The 15,671-nt window shown below is 35.6% G+C and overlaps 1 protein-coding gene across 3 annotated transcripts in view; it reads left to right on the forward strand.

Moving 5' to 3' along the window:
- LOC129768435 (uncharacterized) overlaps positions 1 to 15,671 on the forward strand; it is a 622,376-nt gene that overhangs the window by 555,763 nt on the left and 50,942 nt on the right. For all 3 annotated transcript variants that reach the window (XR_008741679.1, XM_055770090.1, XM_055770091.1), the window contains 2 exons: positions 6,544 to 6,619; positions 11,606 to 11,758. Coding sequence is in view for 2 of the 3 variants with exons in the window: in XM_055770090.1 (XP_055626065.1) it covers positions 6,544 to 6,619; positions 11,606 to 11,758 (229 nt within the window). In the remaining variant the exon portion in view is untranslated. The remainder of the gene's footprint in view (positions 1 to 6,543; positions 6,620 to 11,605; positions 11,759 to 15,671) is intronic.

Below are 15,671 nucleotides of genomic sequence, written 5' to 3' on the forward strand. Positions count from 1 at the left end.
AGCAACTTATCGACGAGCAACGAAGGGGAAATCGTAAGATGTAAAGTCTCCGTGAACAAAGGAAAAGACGAAGAACGAAGGGAAATATTTGCCTAGAGTATAAACAGTGGATCTTGCTGAGACAAACTTCATTCTTCGTGAGGACATCGACTGGACAACACCGTTGCTTGGCGAGCTGGATGGATCTTTCTCAAGGCAATGGGGGTGGAGGAGTAATATGAGGAAAGAGTAGAGTTTTCCGATGGCCTTTTTGAAGGCTAGAGACGAGTGAGCTGAAGAAGTTTAAAGTCTCTTTAATTCAACAAGGAAAGAAAGGAAAGGCAAACTTTCAGTATCGTTCTAGATACAGGCAAACCTGTTTTTGTGCAGTCCCTTTTTGCGTGATTCCTCGTTTGTGTGACTCTTTTTGTGCAATTTTGTTAGGACATCGGGTCTTGAATCACACAAACTAATCTCAGAAATCATAAAATCACACCTAAACAGTCACAGAAATGAGAAATCGCACAAAAAGCAACCGCACAAAAACAGGTTTGCCTGTACGAAACAATGAACATCCCTTGTTCTTCCTTGTTTTGCGCCATCACATGTCTTCGTTTCGAACTGAGTTGTGGACGCGACCAAATCACTCACTCGCTGATGTCTCTGGCATTCAACTTACGCCATTGCATTAATGTTTTGAGCTACACAATTGTGTGGGGAATCATCAAGCTAGGCTACCGTCAGCTCACCAAGAAAATAAATGTTCCGAAATTTTGTCAGTGATTTGGTTTCGCAAATGATGACAGCTAAACTAATATAGACTGGCAATATTAACAGAAAGGGTTTTTGTTGAGAAGACCGCAAAAAAAGATAAGTGTGTTTATATTTAGTTACTTCAAGCCATCGATATATGGATATTTGTGTGCGTACGTGCGTGTTTCATAACCCGTACGTAAAAATAGTGCATCTTCGCCACGCTGTAACCCCATTTGTAATGATAGGGGAACCCGGGGCAAGAGTGCCCATTATTTTGCCTATTTCCATCTTTTACAATTATTTAACTACAGAACTTTGTTTTATACAGATACTGCATATATCTCACATATTATGAGCCAGAACCTTAAATATTTTATTGGAAAACGGATAAATACTAACTGAGCTTTTTACAGCTGCAATCTATATAATAACGCACAGGCGCAAATTAACGAAATACCCTCAGTTTCTATATGTTTGCATGACTCCACCCATAAATATAAATAGAATAATCATTTTTCTTCATCTTACTCTATGAACTAATTTAAATCGTACGCATTTGTTTCGATTAAACATAAATTTGTTATCTCTCAACTACCGGGGCAAAAGGAGCCATTATTACCGGGGTAAAAATGCCATAGTCGTAACCTCGAATTCGATCTGTCAAACGCAAATAGTGTAATCGTGGTTCTGTTTGTTGTGGTCATGGTTTGTAAATATGAACAGATTTCGTTCCGAAACCAGTGACAGATGGAAACTATGGTTGTTGCCGTACATTCTGTAAATCATGGAGACGAGCTGCGGAGGAATATAGTTTGCCCAGAAGAACATTGGCCAAATATGTGCAGAAGTTTTAAAACTGTGTTTTCTAAGCAACAGGAGGAGTAACTCGTGAGTCACATCCTTAATATGCAGAATTTTATGGGCTGACAACACACGACATCCCGAACCTAGGGTATAAATCACAAAGTGAAATAATTTAGATCACTCTTTCGACAAGACATCCAAATTGGCCGAAGAAGATTGGCTTGCCGGTTTTCGTGAACGCCACCAGAATTTGAGTTTGCGTTGTTTGGAACCACCGCGATTTTTTTTTTCTTCAAAAATTATATTTTTATAAGATTGGCACTCTTGCCCCGTACTGCAAAAATACAAGCCAAAAACATCTGTTTAGAAAAACGATAAGTCTGAAACATTTCAAGGCATTTTTCGCCCGTGAGTGGGCGCAGTTGTAGTATAGGCGAAAACCAATAGAGATTATGGCAACACTTTTTTAAAACAGAGTTGTTGAGGATAGCTGCCCGACCATCTAGTTCAGTTGGACTTTAACATCTCAACCGAGTAGATTCAAAAATACAAATAGTTAAACACAACGTAGGTTGTCCAAGCTTTTCAAAAGTGAATAAAACAACAACATTTTTGTAAATGAAACATTTTCATAGTAAACATAACTTTTGAACAATTTGATGCATAGCTACACCTAAATAGGAGTATAAATGAACAAACCAACTTCCAACAAACCCAACTTCCTATAATTTTTTAATTCAACGCATGTAAAAAAATGTAAAAGGTGAAATGCTAAAGATATGTAAACAATGAAAATCATTATTTGACGTTATTTGAATACTTGAAAGACATAATCCTGACCCTGACTTATTTATTTTTCTAAACAACCTCGCATGTTCGTCAAAACTTCATCCATGACATAAAATTATTATCAGACACAACTTCCGTTCAAGATGTTTCTCAACTACAGATTATGTGTTACTGTGAACACATATTTGATACAAGAGAGCTAATTTTCATTTATATAAGCATGTTTGTTACACCCGAAAATTTATTATCATTTTCGCTTCACAGAAATGATGTTTTATCAGGATTGATGTCAATAGCGTGATAATCATTTTTGCTTCCAGCTCACCAGCCTGACTTTAGGCGAATTGAGGATGAAATGTGTGGATGAGGGTTCGATGAAACGGACGTAGCGCTGTCTGTCTTCCACTAACGTATGTAAATTCATTCTGCTTGAAAAACAAACGACAATTATATTATTTGGACATTTTTTATACAAAAATACTCAAATAAAATATTTTTGAAGCCAAAACGGCTTAAGGTAAAAAATGAAAAATGAAAAATTCTCGAATCACCGAAAATTGTACAACGAGAATGATTTGCTAGTCTCAAGCGTCATTCTATGTGTTCTTTGTGCAATTTGGTTGGTTCATGTCAATCACGGAGGGCAACAACGAATTGTACAGTCTACCCAAGCTCAAGCTCAAAATTAAAAATGAAAAATTATTCAGTTTTTTTTTTATCTTGCATGGGACCACTCTAAACGGTATTAAATATAAAGTAATCAGTTCCCTAGCTGTGCCATATATAGTTTACGACTTATTCTCATGCCTATTAATTTTTTTTCTGCATAATTTCAAATCGGTCGAGCCGTTTCGGAGGAGTTCGACCACGAATATCGTGACACGAGAAGATCATATTAATATAATAATCATATACGGGAATATGAAATAGCACAATAATTATTATATTAATATGATTAGAATATGATATTCATGAATGATTTTCAGCTAATGTGCGTCGCATATGTCACAGTGTCTGAAAACCGAGATTCTGGTTTCAGTTGTTTGTCCAAGCAAGTTTTGGCGGCAATATGCGCACTCTTAGTGAATGCGCACATGTTCGCGCCCGATTCGACCGTTCCGGCTTAACATTATCGGTGCATTCATCGAAAGCATGTGCGGCACAATCTGTGTAGGGGAGATGGGGGTAAGACGGACATGTTAAGGAAAACTTCAATTGTATCTATGGAAACTCATGTTTTCAAAAAATTAAAAGCAGTTTCTTACAGTTCAATATACTGGTTTTCGAAATAACTGGCCAAATTTTTTATAAAAATGTGTTTTTTCCATGTTTTTTACTGAAATTAAAACAAGCCGATAAGTACAACATTTTTATCGGTGCGGGTGTAATGGACATGTAGTGGGGGGATATGGACAGGTTCATAACATACGAAGCGTAGAGGTTTATCGCTCGCGAGAGGAATAATTTCACTCTCTCCCAGTGTTTGTGCGTCCAGTAATTGAAATAGAACAAAAAGAGAAAGCAATATAAAAAAGAGTTCAATCCATTCTTCCCTTCACTTTCCATCATGTATTGGATATGATTATGGATATGACTGGGTTAGAGGCGAATGAACTGCAAAGTTTAAAGCCTCTTAAAAACAAAGAAAGAAGAAGATATGACTGTCCATTTCACCCTCCAGTGCAATTATTTCAATAATTTAAATTTACCACTTACGAATGAATTTACTTCTCCGTACATACCGAATATCGCTTCTCTGTCAACTCACAAACCGAAATATAACCATCAGCGAATTCAATTTTGCAGTTAATCCACTCAAAATGCTTAATATCGAAGCCGCAAAAGTTACATCCACACGCGGAATCAAGTTCGATTTCTGGTTTTTGTTTCTCTATTCCACTTTTGATCAATATTCATTGTCATAGGATGGTTGAAATATTATAGAATAGCATGTAGAAGGGTTTCCCATCAATAGAAATTTGAAATTCATAATGGAACTATACAAATCAACCACCTGTCGATCATACCCCCACTGTCCGTCTTACCCGCGGCTCCCCTACATTTTTTCATCGTGATGTTCTTCACTCTTCTTTTTGTTGAATTATAGAGACTTCAAACTTTTTCACTTCATTCATCTCTAGCCCTGAAAGGGACAATTTAATCTAAACTCCTTCGTCATCTGCCTTGAAAAAGACACTTCATTATAATAATGAATAATGAGACGCCCGTAAATCGCTCGCTCGAAATGAACTATGCATAGGAATATTCCATTACAATAGTCGATCATGCATCGTGAAACATTGAGCATAAGTGAATGGGTGAAACTATCTGGTAATGATTTTGTTGGAAATAGCTTCATACAAATGTCTGTTCGCGCATTATTCGAGAACGGATATTCAGATTTGAGCTGTCTGTTATTAGTCTAATTGAAAATCGCGTTGATGCATTTAGCTTTGTGTGCCGTTGGTTTGAAGCAAAATTGACAATACAGGAACTGTTCATTCACTCTCCATATACACTTTTTTATTATTTTATCCATACTGAACGCCGGACCCATCTCGTCCTGGGCCACAGTAGGTAGTATTCAGCATATCTCATTTCCCTTCGGCATTTTTTATCGTGATATGCACCATGCAACGAATAATCGTCACCCTTCTGTGATCATCGCTCTATTGTACCACTGGTGGAGTGCAAAAACAATACCTAACAATCGAACTAAACGATCCTTTATAGGACCTTCAAATTATTAACAAAAATAATGAAGATTGATAATGGAGTAGCCTAACGTTAACCTACGTCATATGCGGTCGTGTCTCGGACACAACCTTCCTGTAACTTTTGATTTTTTTTTTCATTTGTTTTTTTAGCATGATAGATTATAATAGTCAAGTTTTAAAGAATTAGAGACGTACGCGATTCGTTTTGCGTGAAGAAACCAAGAGTTGTGTGAATGAAATGTTATAAAAACGACCCGTGATTAAACAAGAACTCCTACTAATTATGTAAAGAAAAACAAATTTTCATTCAACATTACAATAACGAGCAAATTTGATGAACTGAATAAAACAAATCGTTTTGAGTTTCGATTAACACCCAAGTCCTTTAAAACACTCTACATAATTTAGTTCAACGCATTTCTAACTCCACTAATGACAAATTTTCGTTGTTACTAGTGTGCTCTAGTTGCCAAACTTCTATGGTAAGTGCGCAAGAAGCAGCAAATTTTCCATCGCCATTTACCTTTACTACATGTACACTATTGCTATGGGTCTACGTTATTCGCAAATCAAACTCATTCAAGCGACGGATAATCAACAGCCGTTTGAAGCGGTAGGGTTTCACTTTTGTGACGACTGAATTAAATATCCTTCGTGAATACGACCACTTCAACAAGGCACCATCTATTTCTACAGTTCCGAAAGGAATATGTTCATAGATGATTTAGAAATTTCACAGCGCTTTGGGACTGGTATAGTCAAGGTGTGAGTGCCCTTGACGAAATTGAAATTATAACGACTGGGAGTTCCTGTTTCGGTTTGAATTTTCAGAAGATGTTTTATACCGGAAGAGATTTTATGCCGCAGCAATTGGATTGTTGGTGATTTTACTTCGCCCTGGAAGCGCAACACGATCTCGGAATTGGTTTATGCCTTAAGTACAATCACGGCTGCCGCTGAACATTAATTTCCTCAGTTACAGCCATTCACAGCAAGTGTTCCACTTGCAGCATTCGAAGTTTTCATTATAGATATGATTCATATTTTACACTTCTCTCAATAGCAGCAGCAGCACCAGTTTGTTGCCGCTGGTAACGGAGATTACTGCAAACAATCAACACTTTGCCAACTTCGTACAGTAATCGGAAATCCCGTGCTCAAATTGTTTTCTTCTCGGATGCTGCAAATATTTGCAAGAAAAATATTATATCCAGTAAGAAAATAAAAGCGCTGACGCATTCCATGTTATTTCTCTTAATTTATAAAATGACCAAGAATCATAAATGAATTGTAGGGCGTCAAGAAATATATGTATAAATGAATCACGAGATAAATCTGATGACATACTCTATGTTTAAAGACCTTAAATTAGTTCCAGCCCGAAAAATAAACATTTATGTTATGTGGGTTTGCTATTTCCATTAACAACAATGAATACATTTTTCATAACTGTATGATTTATAATAGCTGAATCCTTTTTTTTTAAATATCATTTCAGGAGCGAATTTCCGTTATCGATGGGACAATGGCACACCATCAAAGTATCCAGGACATCGCGATTGGCAGTCTTGAAGGTATATCGCAAATCATATATTTTTGTAATTATATTTTCTAATTCTACTAAGCTGGCTGAGAGGTTTTTCGAAGAGAAAATGAAAAAAAAACGAATTTGTGATTTAAAAAATGGCTTCAAAATTCAGTGTTATTCAGTAGTAGTAGTTTGACAAACAATTCAATTGGGCGATTCCATTTGAATTCGAAGGTCGTTTTTTTGTTTTTTTTTTATTTGGCTAAAATTTTGCAGACGCATTATTCATGACCAAAAAGAACAATTTTCTTTTTTTTCCATTTTCACTCTAGCTTTATTTTTGAGAAGAGAAATAAAAATTGATTGAAAATTTTCAAAAAAATATAACTCAGAAACGGTTGGTTCGATTGATTTGAAATATTCCGCAATGTCTTAGTTTATTATTGGGGCTATACAGAGAAAGTATGCACTGTTAAAAAAATGTTTTATTTTTACTTCGTTTCGAAAAAATACTTCAAACTCAATTTTCTTTAACAAAATGTTTTTTATATACAAACAATTTGCTAAATAATACCGTTTCTGAGATACAATCTAATTAATTATTTCATTTTTCGTAAAGAACTTTCTCAGAAAAAAATCTTTTCATGTTTGAATAGTTTTGGATGTTGCAGCGCATAAAAAATTTTACTCATTGCAAGTTCAGATCGAAAATAAAAATTTGAAACACAAATTGATTGCTTTTTCTTCTTGTTTTTATTATCTTACAAGCTTATAATTCGCCTCTTTTCAACTTTTTTTAAATTGATTCACTTTCCAATAAGTATTATTTTTTATACGCTGCAACATACAAAACACAAACGTCAGAAGATTATTTTCTGAGAAAATTCTTCACCAAAAATACAAAAAATAAATTAGATTTTTTATAATGCATTTTTTACACAACCTTATACAGGTTAGACTCGATTGTATATGATTCGATTATATACAATTTTAGATTCAATTACATACAGTTCAAGATTATTTTTTTTTATATTTCAAACGTGACTCAACCGAAAATGAAATATCTCAACGTTAAAGTGAATGTTAATTGGCCATAATGAGTACAGTGAAGTACTCATTTTTATTGTTTAAAATGATATTGCAGCGAAATAAAAAAGATATAGATGTTGGGTGTTAAAGAACGAATTGTAGAGCGGTTAGAGAGCTTTAATTTGGCTGATAGAAATATTCAAGCTTATTATGATTTTTGGATAAAATTAAGAATAACACCTTTTTCACTTCTAAAATGATACTTAAATCCACTAATTTGAAAGTCTCACAACTTTATCCTGTATAAAATCATTCTTCAAATGCAAGCAACATAATTGTCCTACGTAGCGTTATTTTTGAATTAGAATCAGTTTAAGACCAATAGAGCCAGAGACAGAGAAAAATTGAATAACTATGTCGTTGTTGAAATTCGAACATAAGCGTAGAAAGGTTTTTTTCGTTGAATTTCATTAAATGTGATCCTTTATCACCTCCTGAAAGGATTTTCATATGAGAAAGGTATTTAGTGATTTTAAGGGGATGAATCTAAAATTTAATTAAATTCTCAGGAACGGTAGTAAAGGTCGGACTCGATTATCCGGAGACTCGATTATCCGGGATTCGATTATCTGGAATTTTAGACTCGATTATTCAGAGCGAGTGTTATTTTTGATTTTCGGAAATTTTGAATAATTTGTATAACAATTCCATATTTAATATCTTATATGGGTATCAAATGAAAGGGCTTGACTAGTGGAACACAGTTATTTATGAAAAATGTAAATCCAAAGCAATCAATACAACACGTAGTCCCACTTGGGTCATTTTGAGTTTTTGTTATTTTCGGGTGTTGATATCGTTTTTAGTGCAATTCAACGAGCGACAACAATAATGATCTGCTTTTAGCACGAAGTGCAAGTATTTAGATCGTTGTTCAGTAGTTATTTTCCGATTCTCATCGTCCAACGTAATTTGTCCAATGTACAAAGCAGTCAGTCAAAACGTTCAATGTAACATTTTTCACTCGGAGGCTTCAATTTCAAACTAAAAATCAGTTATTATTAACTACTAGTGGTAAAAGTAGTGATAAAAATCGATTCTTTTTGAAACAATTCGCGGGACAATCTTTCGGTATTCAACTTCGTTTTTCTCGAGTTGATGTGAATGTTACATTCAAAAGTTACGCGAGAATTGTTTATGAAAAAAGTAAACCCAAAATGGCCGCCTCCACAAGATAGCACCATATATATTTTTTTCACAATCCTATCTATATGGGTATTAAATGAAAGGGCTTGACTGGTGAAATACAGTAGATCATGAAAAATCCAAATCCAAGATGACCGCAGTTCCCAAATAAACAATTACTTTTTAATGGTTCCATTGAGCTTGTCCTGTTTGTACGTATGTTTGAGTGTTTTGTAGGGTTGGTCCACATTAATAGAAAATTGACCCCCTTCCTGTTGAATGAATGATCTGAAATTTGGAACATACATTTAATTATACTGCCATTACAAAACTGCGTATTCCATGATCTCGAAAAATTCAATTTGGCCGCCGCTAAAAAGTTGCTGAAGGGCTTGATTTGGAGAATACATTACACTATGAACAACATGAATTCGAAAAGGTCGCCGCCACAAAATGGTCGACTATGTATTTTTTGCAATCCCCTCAATATTGGTATCAACCCTACAAACATTCAAACATACATAGAAACGGGTCAAGCTGAATGAAACCATTTAAAAAGTAACTAGTTGTTTGAGAACTGCGGCCATCTTGGAATTGAATTTTTCATTATCTGCTATGTTCTACTCGTCGAAAACATTCCTTTGATACCCATATTGATGAGGTTTTGAAAAAAATATGTATGGCGCCATCTTGTGGTGGCGACCATTTTGGATTTGCATTTTTCATAAATAATTCATTTGATATACATATTGATGGGGTTCTGAGAAAATTTCTAATTCACCATTTTGTAGCGGTCGCCATCTTTGATTTACATTTCCATAAATAATTGTGTTCTACTGGTCAGGCCCTTTCATTCGATACCCATATTGATGGGGTTTTGGGAAAACCCATATTGATGGGATTTCGAGAAAATATCTACATAATCCGCCATTTTGTAGCAGCCGCCATCTTGGATTTTCAAGATCATGGAATACGCAGTTTTATAATGACACCAGAGATAAAAATGTGTTCCAAATTTCAGGTCAAACGGTCAACAGGAAGGGGATTAAATTTCTATTAATGTGGGACAGCGCTACAGACAAAGTTACAAAGTTACAAAGTCACAAACATAGGAACGGGTCAACCTAGACAAAACCGTTTAATGAATAAGTGCAATTTGGCTTTCATGGAATCAGGTCTAAAAACAGTTATAAGAAACTTTTCAACAATTTTCATGAATCCATATTTTTTTAAATATTATTACTACGTTTTTTCAAACTTCATTAAATGTCAATAATTGATATATGAATAAAAAATCAAAAACACCTTTTTGAGAAAATTGAGTTTTGCGTATTATTTTAGAAATAATATAAAAATTGAACTTTTTTAACAGTGCATACTTCAATAATAACCTAAAACATTGCGGAAGACAGGGGGTCTTCGTAGCCACTTGGTTACGCGTTCGCTTACCAAGCGATCGATCGTGAGTTCAAACTCAGGGCCCTTAATTGACCATCTTTGTGTTGTTATCGAATAACTACGTCCACGCAACCATCATCAGCGATGGAAATCGATCCACGGTCGAAATAAGATCGATTCATCCATGCAACTGCTCTGCTCTGCAAGACACATCGGGCTGCTGTTCTATAAATAACTCAACAATGATCAATATCAACTGTCTCCGCTGTCCGGTCTGCTGAACAATGGATGAACAGAAAGAATACCCTTACGCCTAAATGGCTACTACTGTGTAATTTACCATAATGTAATGGAACAGAAAGCTTAACGCCTAAATGGCTACTACTAACGACTGTGTAATTTACAATTTATAGAAACATAAACATATGTACATGTACACGATTAAAACCCGGCTCTGTTACGGCTAAACTGCTAATGAGCCTAATAAATAAATAAATGAGATAGAAAAAAAATAAAAAATTGCGGAAGACACCAAATCAATTGGACCAACCGTTCCTGAGTTATTTTTTTTATTTTTAGAGCAATCGTTGCTTAGAATCTTCTCAAAAGTAAGACAGGAGTCACAATGGCAAACCGATGATGCAAATTGCCCTTTTTGGTCATTAACAATAAGTCTGCAAAATTTGAGGCAAATAAAAAGATACAAAAATATTTTTATAGTGAAAAAATTTTCATTTGCGGTGGAATAGTTCAATTCTTAAATTCGGAAGAACAACAACTTTTACCATAATTTTCCAAATTATCTGAACACTTTACTATAAATTTAAAACAAAGGTATTATGCAAATAATCTCACAGACCGCAAGGTAATTGAATATATCATCACTCGCTCTTGGCTTTGCATCGTTCCAAACATGGCCAGCCTCTGGGGCGCAATGATATCCACAGATGCCTGAAAACACACCAGAAACTACTTGGCCGTCTGGAGCACCCCTGAACGGACTTTCTCTAACCGAATCACTCACGCTCTGCTCGGTTGAGATTGCCGGATAAAGCAGGGGAACGAAATGGCTTAATTAAATTTTTATTTTGTAATTATACTAACACCATACCCATCGGAACTCTCCCTAAACAGCATCACAGCCGGGAAAACTAGTTCCATGGGGCCGGATATCAAGCCAACCTGCGGACTGCGGAGAGGAAATTAACAAACTCCCCCCTCCTTCCCCTTTTTTCCTCACACCACATTTTATCGTGTCACTCCGTAAGTCACGCTGACGGTGACATGGATAAAGTTCTCATTTCAAGCAAACTCGATTGTTTTACCAATTAAATCACCCCACCCTCCCACACCCGCTCCGAAATCGTTCTGTTTTGCGCGAAAACTCACAAAAAGAATGTACTTTGTTTCCGCATTGCAGATCGATCAGCTTCCGGAAGTGATGACGGTCTCCCCGAACGGCTTCTGGCACCTGTCGCTACCGCACAGCCTCTACTTGGGCGGAGTGCACAACGTTCACACGCTGCCGATGAGCCTCAGGGATAAAGGATCCTTCGCCGGATGTGTACAGAAGGTGAGTTCTGGTTTCTTGATTTTTATTGCTTTGATAAATGTACTGTGAAACGCCCGGGACTGAGACTGATGCGCAAAGGTAGAAGTAATTGCTTGTTTTATCGTTCCCATCCTGGAACGTCTTAGCGCGACGGCAAAATGCAATTATTCCACCTCACAAACCACACAGATGCGAGCATACCGGAGGGCATCTTTGCGGAACCGGTTTACATCCGACGGCCTCTCGGCGAGATATTGCAACAGTTATCGAATTTGCCGCTAGATTTACAAGCGTCACAATGTTGTTTCTTTATGGTTTTTTTTATATAGTATATTATGCTCATGGCTATTTAAGGATACAATCGTTTGTGTGTCGTGATTTCGTATAGCTTGCCCGGGGCGCATTTTGATTGTAATTTGTGATTTGAGAATGTTAATGATTTTTCGCTCCTCTTATCGTTTCCGTCGAGTATGGGTGATTTGTTCCGGTTATATTCTATCAATATGGTATAAATAATTCTAAAAAAAATGGGGATGTAGTAATTACATAAATTTTAATAATTATTCAATTAATATATCTTCATCTTCAACTCTTCATTTTTTGTAATGTTTCATCGATAAATTAGAAACATGTGGTGGATTTCAACCGAATTATCAGTTTTTTTTTTCAATAGTAATAACGTAACTGCTACAATATAAAATATTGGGTTGGGGAGAAAGAAATGTCGTATATTGTCAATATATGGCAACACTTAAACATATCTTGTGTTGTACTTATCGCATCGGGTCATACCGTATACTATTTAAAGATGACAATCTGTGCTACAAGTGTCGTTTTGACAGTGTTGTGATTGTCCTTTTCAGTGTCAAGTTATAGCGCGTCAAAGATGGAGTCCACCAAGCAAGCCATATTTTACGTTTTTACTACTTGCGAGGTAAAACTGCAACGAAGGCGGCCGAAAAAATTCGTGTAGTTTATGGACCCGATATAGTAATGCTTCGAAATCCGGACGCTTAAGTGCTTACGAATATAACTTCAACCATTAAACAATATTGACATATCATAGCATGAAAAATAAGCGTTCCTATAGAATTAGAAGGCCTTCATCTAAGTTATGAATCACAGAATTCCACAAAATCATTTTATATTTGTTCAAAATTTGAAATTTCTTTCATCGTGTCGTGATTTTAAATCCGGACACTTTTTTAATCATACTTTGAAATCCGGACACTTTTGCTTTTAAATCCGGACACTTGTTTTCTTTGCAATTCTTTGAGAGAAATTATTTATTAATTCTTGTAGAACTTATTAACGGGTGCGTCATAAGTAGCGGAACTAAATGGAAACACGTTTGGTACATTTTTTTTTATTAATTCAATTATTTATTGTATTTTTACAAGATGACCACTACAAGATGGCGCCATATATATTTTTTCAAAATCCTATCAATATGGGTATCAAATGAAAGGGCTTGATAAGTAGAATACAATTATTGATGAAGAATGTCAATCCAAAATGGCCGTCGCTACAAAATGGCAGATCACATATTCCCTCAGAACCCCTTCAATATGGTTATCAAACGAAAGGGCTTGACTAGTAGAACAAAGTTATTGATGAAAATTGTAAATACAAAATGGTGGATTACATATTTTCTCTAAACCGCATCAATATGGGTATCAAATGAAAAGGATTGACTAGTAGACAGTTATTCATGAAAAATGGAAATCCAAAATGGTCGCCACTACAAGATGTCGTCATATTTTTTTTTCAAAACTCCACCGATATGGATATCAAATGAAAGGGCTTGACTAGTAGAATACAGTTATTGAAATATAAATCCAAGATGGCGGCCACCACAAAATGGCGGATTACATATTTTCTCAAAACCCCATCAATATGGGTATCAAATGAAAGAGATCGACTAGTAGAACATGGTTGTTTATGAGAAATGCAAATCCAAAATTTTAAAGAAATTGTTAAACTGTTTTATTGTAGAGAAATATACTGATGGTACAGATAATGTACTAAGAACTAAAAAAAAATCGAGGGGTTGTATCCGAGACACGACCGCTTAGGACGTAGGACTACGTTATCTTTTTTTTTAAATTTGTTGGTTTATCATTTTGGATATTATTTGCAAATATGAAAGTCGAAAGTTCATAAATAACTCTTTAGTAAAAAGTTCCGGGGACCCAGAAAGATTCTGAGAATTTTCCTCAGAGGAGATGCAATACTTATACGCTAGCGACAGTTTACTTCGCAAATATTTTCTTTTCGCTATCTCCCTTTGTTGTTTCTATTCTTCTCCTTCTTTTCCTTTATTTATGGAGACTTTAAATCCAACGATTAATTCGCCTCCGACTGTTTCTGCAGCGGCTAGACTGCATAAGTTGTTCGTTATTGACAGCTCTTTTCGGAAAAGCACACAAATGGACAGAACAAACGTATGGGGAAATTGGAATGCTTCCTATTTTAATCAATTTAAACTATATACAGACTATGGAATTGTAATGTATAGCATATAAAACAAATCTTAGAAAATTTCCGATTCGATCGGTATGCAAATCGTTAAAATCCGTTCGCAGCAAAAATAGTTATTAACATTAACTTTATTTCATAAAAACGTGACCTGTTTTCTGATTTGGCACCCTTATTGTAAGACGTAGTCCTACGTCAAAAAAATAAATAAGTAAAAACACTTTTTAAGTTCAACGGTTACATTGTGATTAAACATAATAATGATACAGATGATGTACTAAAAGCTAGAAAATAATAAGGCAAGTAGCAGTTAGTAGTTACAACACCCCTTCCTTCATTAATCTAGGGCATTGATGAGACTTAAATAAAATCTAGGGACATGTAATGAAACATCTAACGGTAGAAAATGGAAATCTGACGTGGCTCCTTTTGAATTTGTGTTCAAATAGTCAATTTGATACACATATTGATGCAGTTTTGAGAAAAAGACGGGTGGGTAATGTCGGGGACATAACCGGAGTGACGTAGGACTATGCAAAGGGGACAGCTTTTGCTAAATATATATTTTAAATATACTGTTTTATTTTTTTCTCCTACGTGAATACCTACCTATCTACCTGAAAAATGGATTAGTTTACTGTTTAATATTTATGAACATGTTGGGGTTTCTGAAAAGAACCTTTGGTGTTGTGTTTTTGCGTTTTGACGTAGAACTACGTCTTTCATTAAGGGTGCCAAATCAGAAAACAGGTCACGTTTTTATGAAATAAAGTTAACGTTAATAACTATTTTTGCCGCGAATTCTTGATTTTTTTCTGAAGGCTTTGTACTTATTAAATGTTCAACGCCGGTCATCTTTCGGCGTGTGCACATATCGTACAATCAAAATGATGGGTGCGATAGGGAATGCATAGGTAGTTATCAGCTCATTCACTGTCATATATTTCACTATTGAGCACATTACCGTACCTTAAACTGTGGTTTCGGAGACGAATGAATTGTAAGATTTGTAGTCTCCGCAAACAAAGTAAATAAAAAGTCGCAGGAGGGTTGTGTCCGAGACACGACCGCATAGTTGACGTAGGATTCCGTTAGGCTATCTGTTGATTTTCGATATGTTTGAAAAAAATACATCGTTAAACTCTTTGATAATGATTTGGTTGTAATGTTTCTATTCACTTATACATTACATTTCGGTAGGAACAAAAGTTCCCCCTACTTTCATGTATTTGCAATGTCCATTTTCCCCCAGGCAGCTTAGTTTTGATGTCTCTGTTAGGAAATACATTTCGGTAGGAACAAAAGTTCCCCCTACTTCCATGTATTTGCAATGTCGATTTCCCCCAGGCAGCTTGGTTTTGATGTTTCTGTTAGGGAACCGCCGCATGTGTCGTGAATTTCGACCAATCAGAAGTGGGTATTGCCGTTAGGATAGGGGTTGAGATTTTTCAATTGT

This window comes from Toxorhynchites rutilus, chromosome 2 (assembly GCF_029784135.1).
Source record: "Toxorhynchites rutilus septentrionalis strain SRP chromosome 2, ASM2978413v1, whole genome shotgun sequence".
NCBI classification, from domain to species: Eukaryota; Metazoa; Arthropoda; class Insecta; order Diptera; family Culicidae; genus Toxorhynchites; species Toxorhynchites rutilus.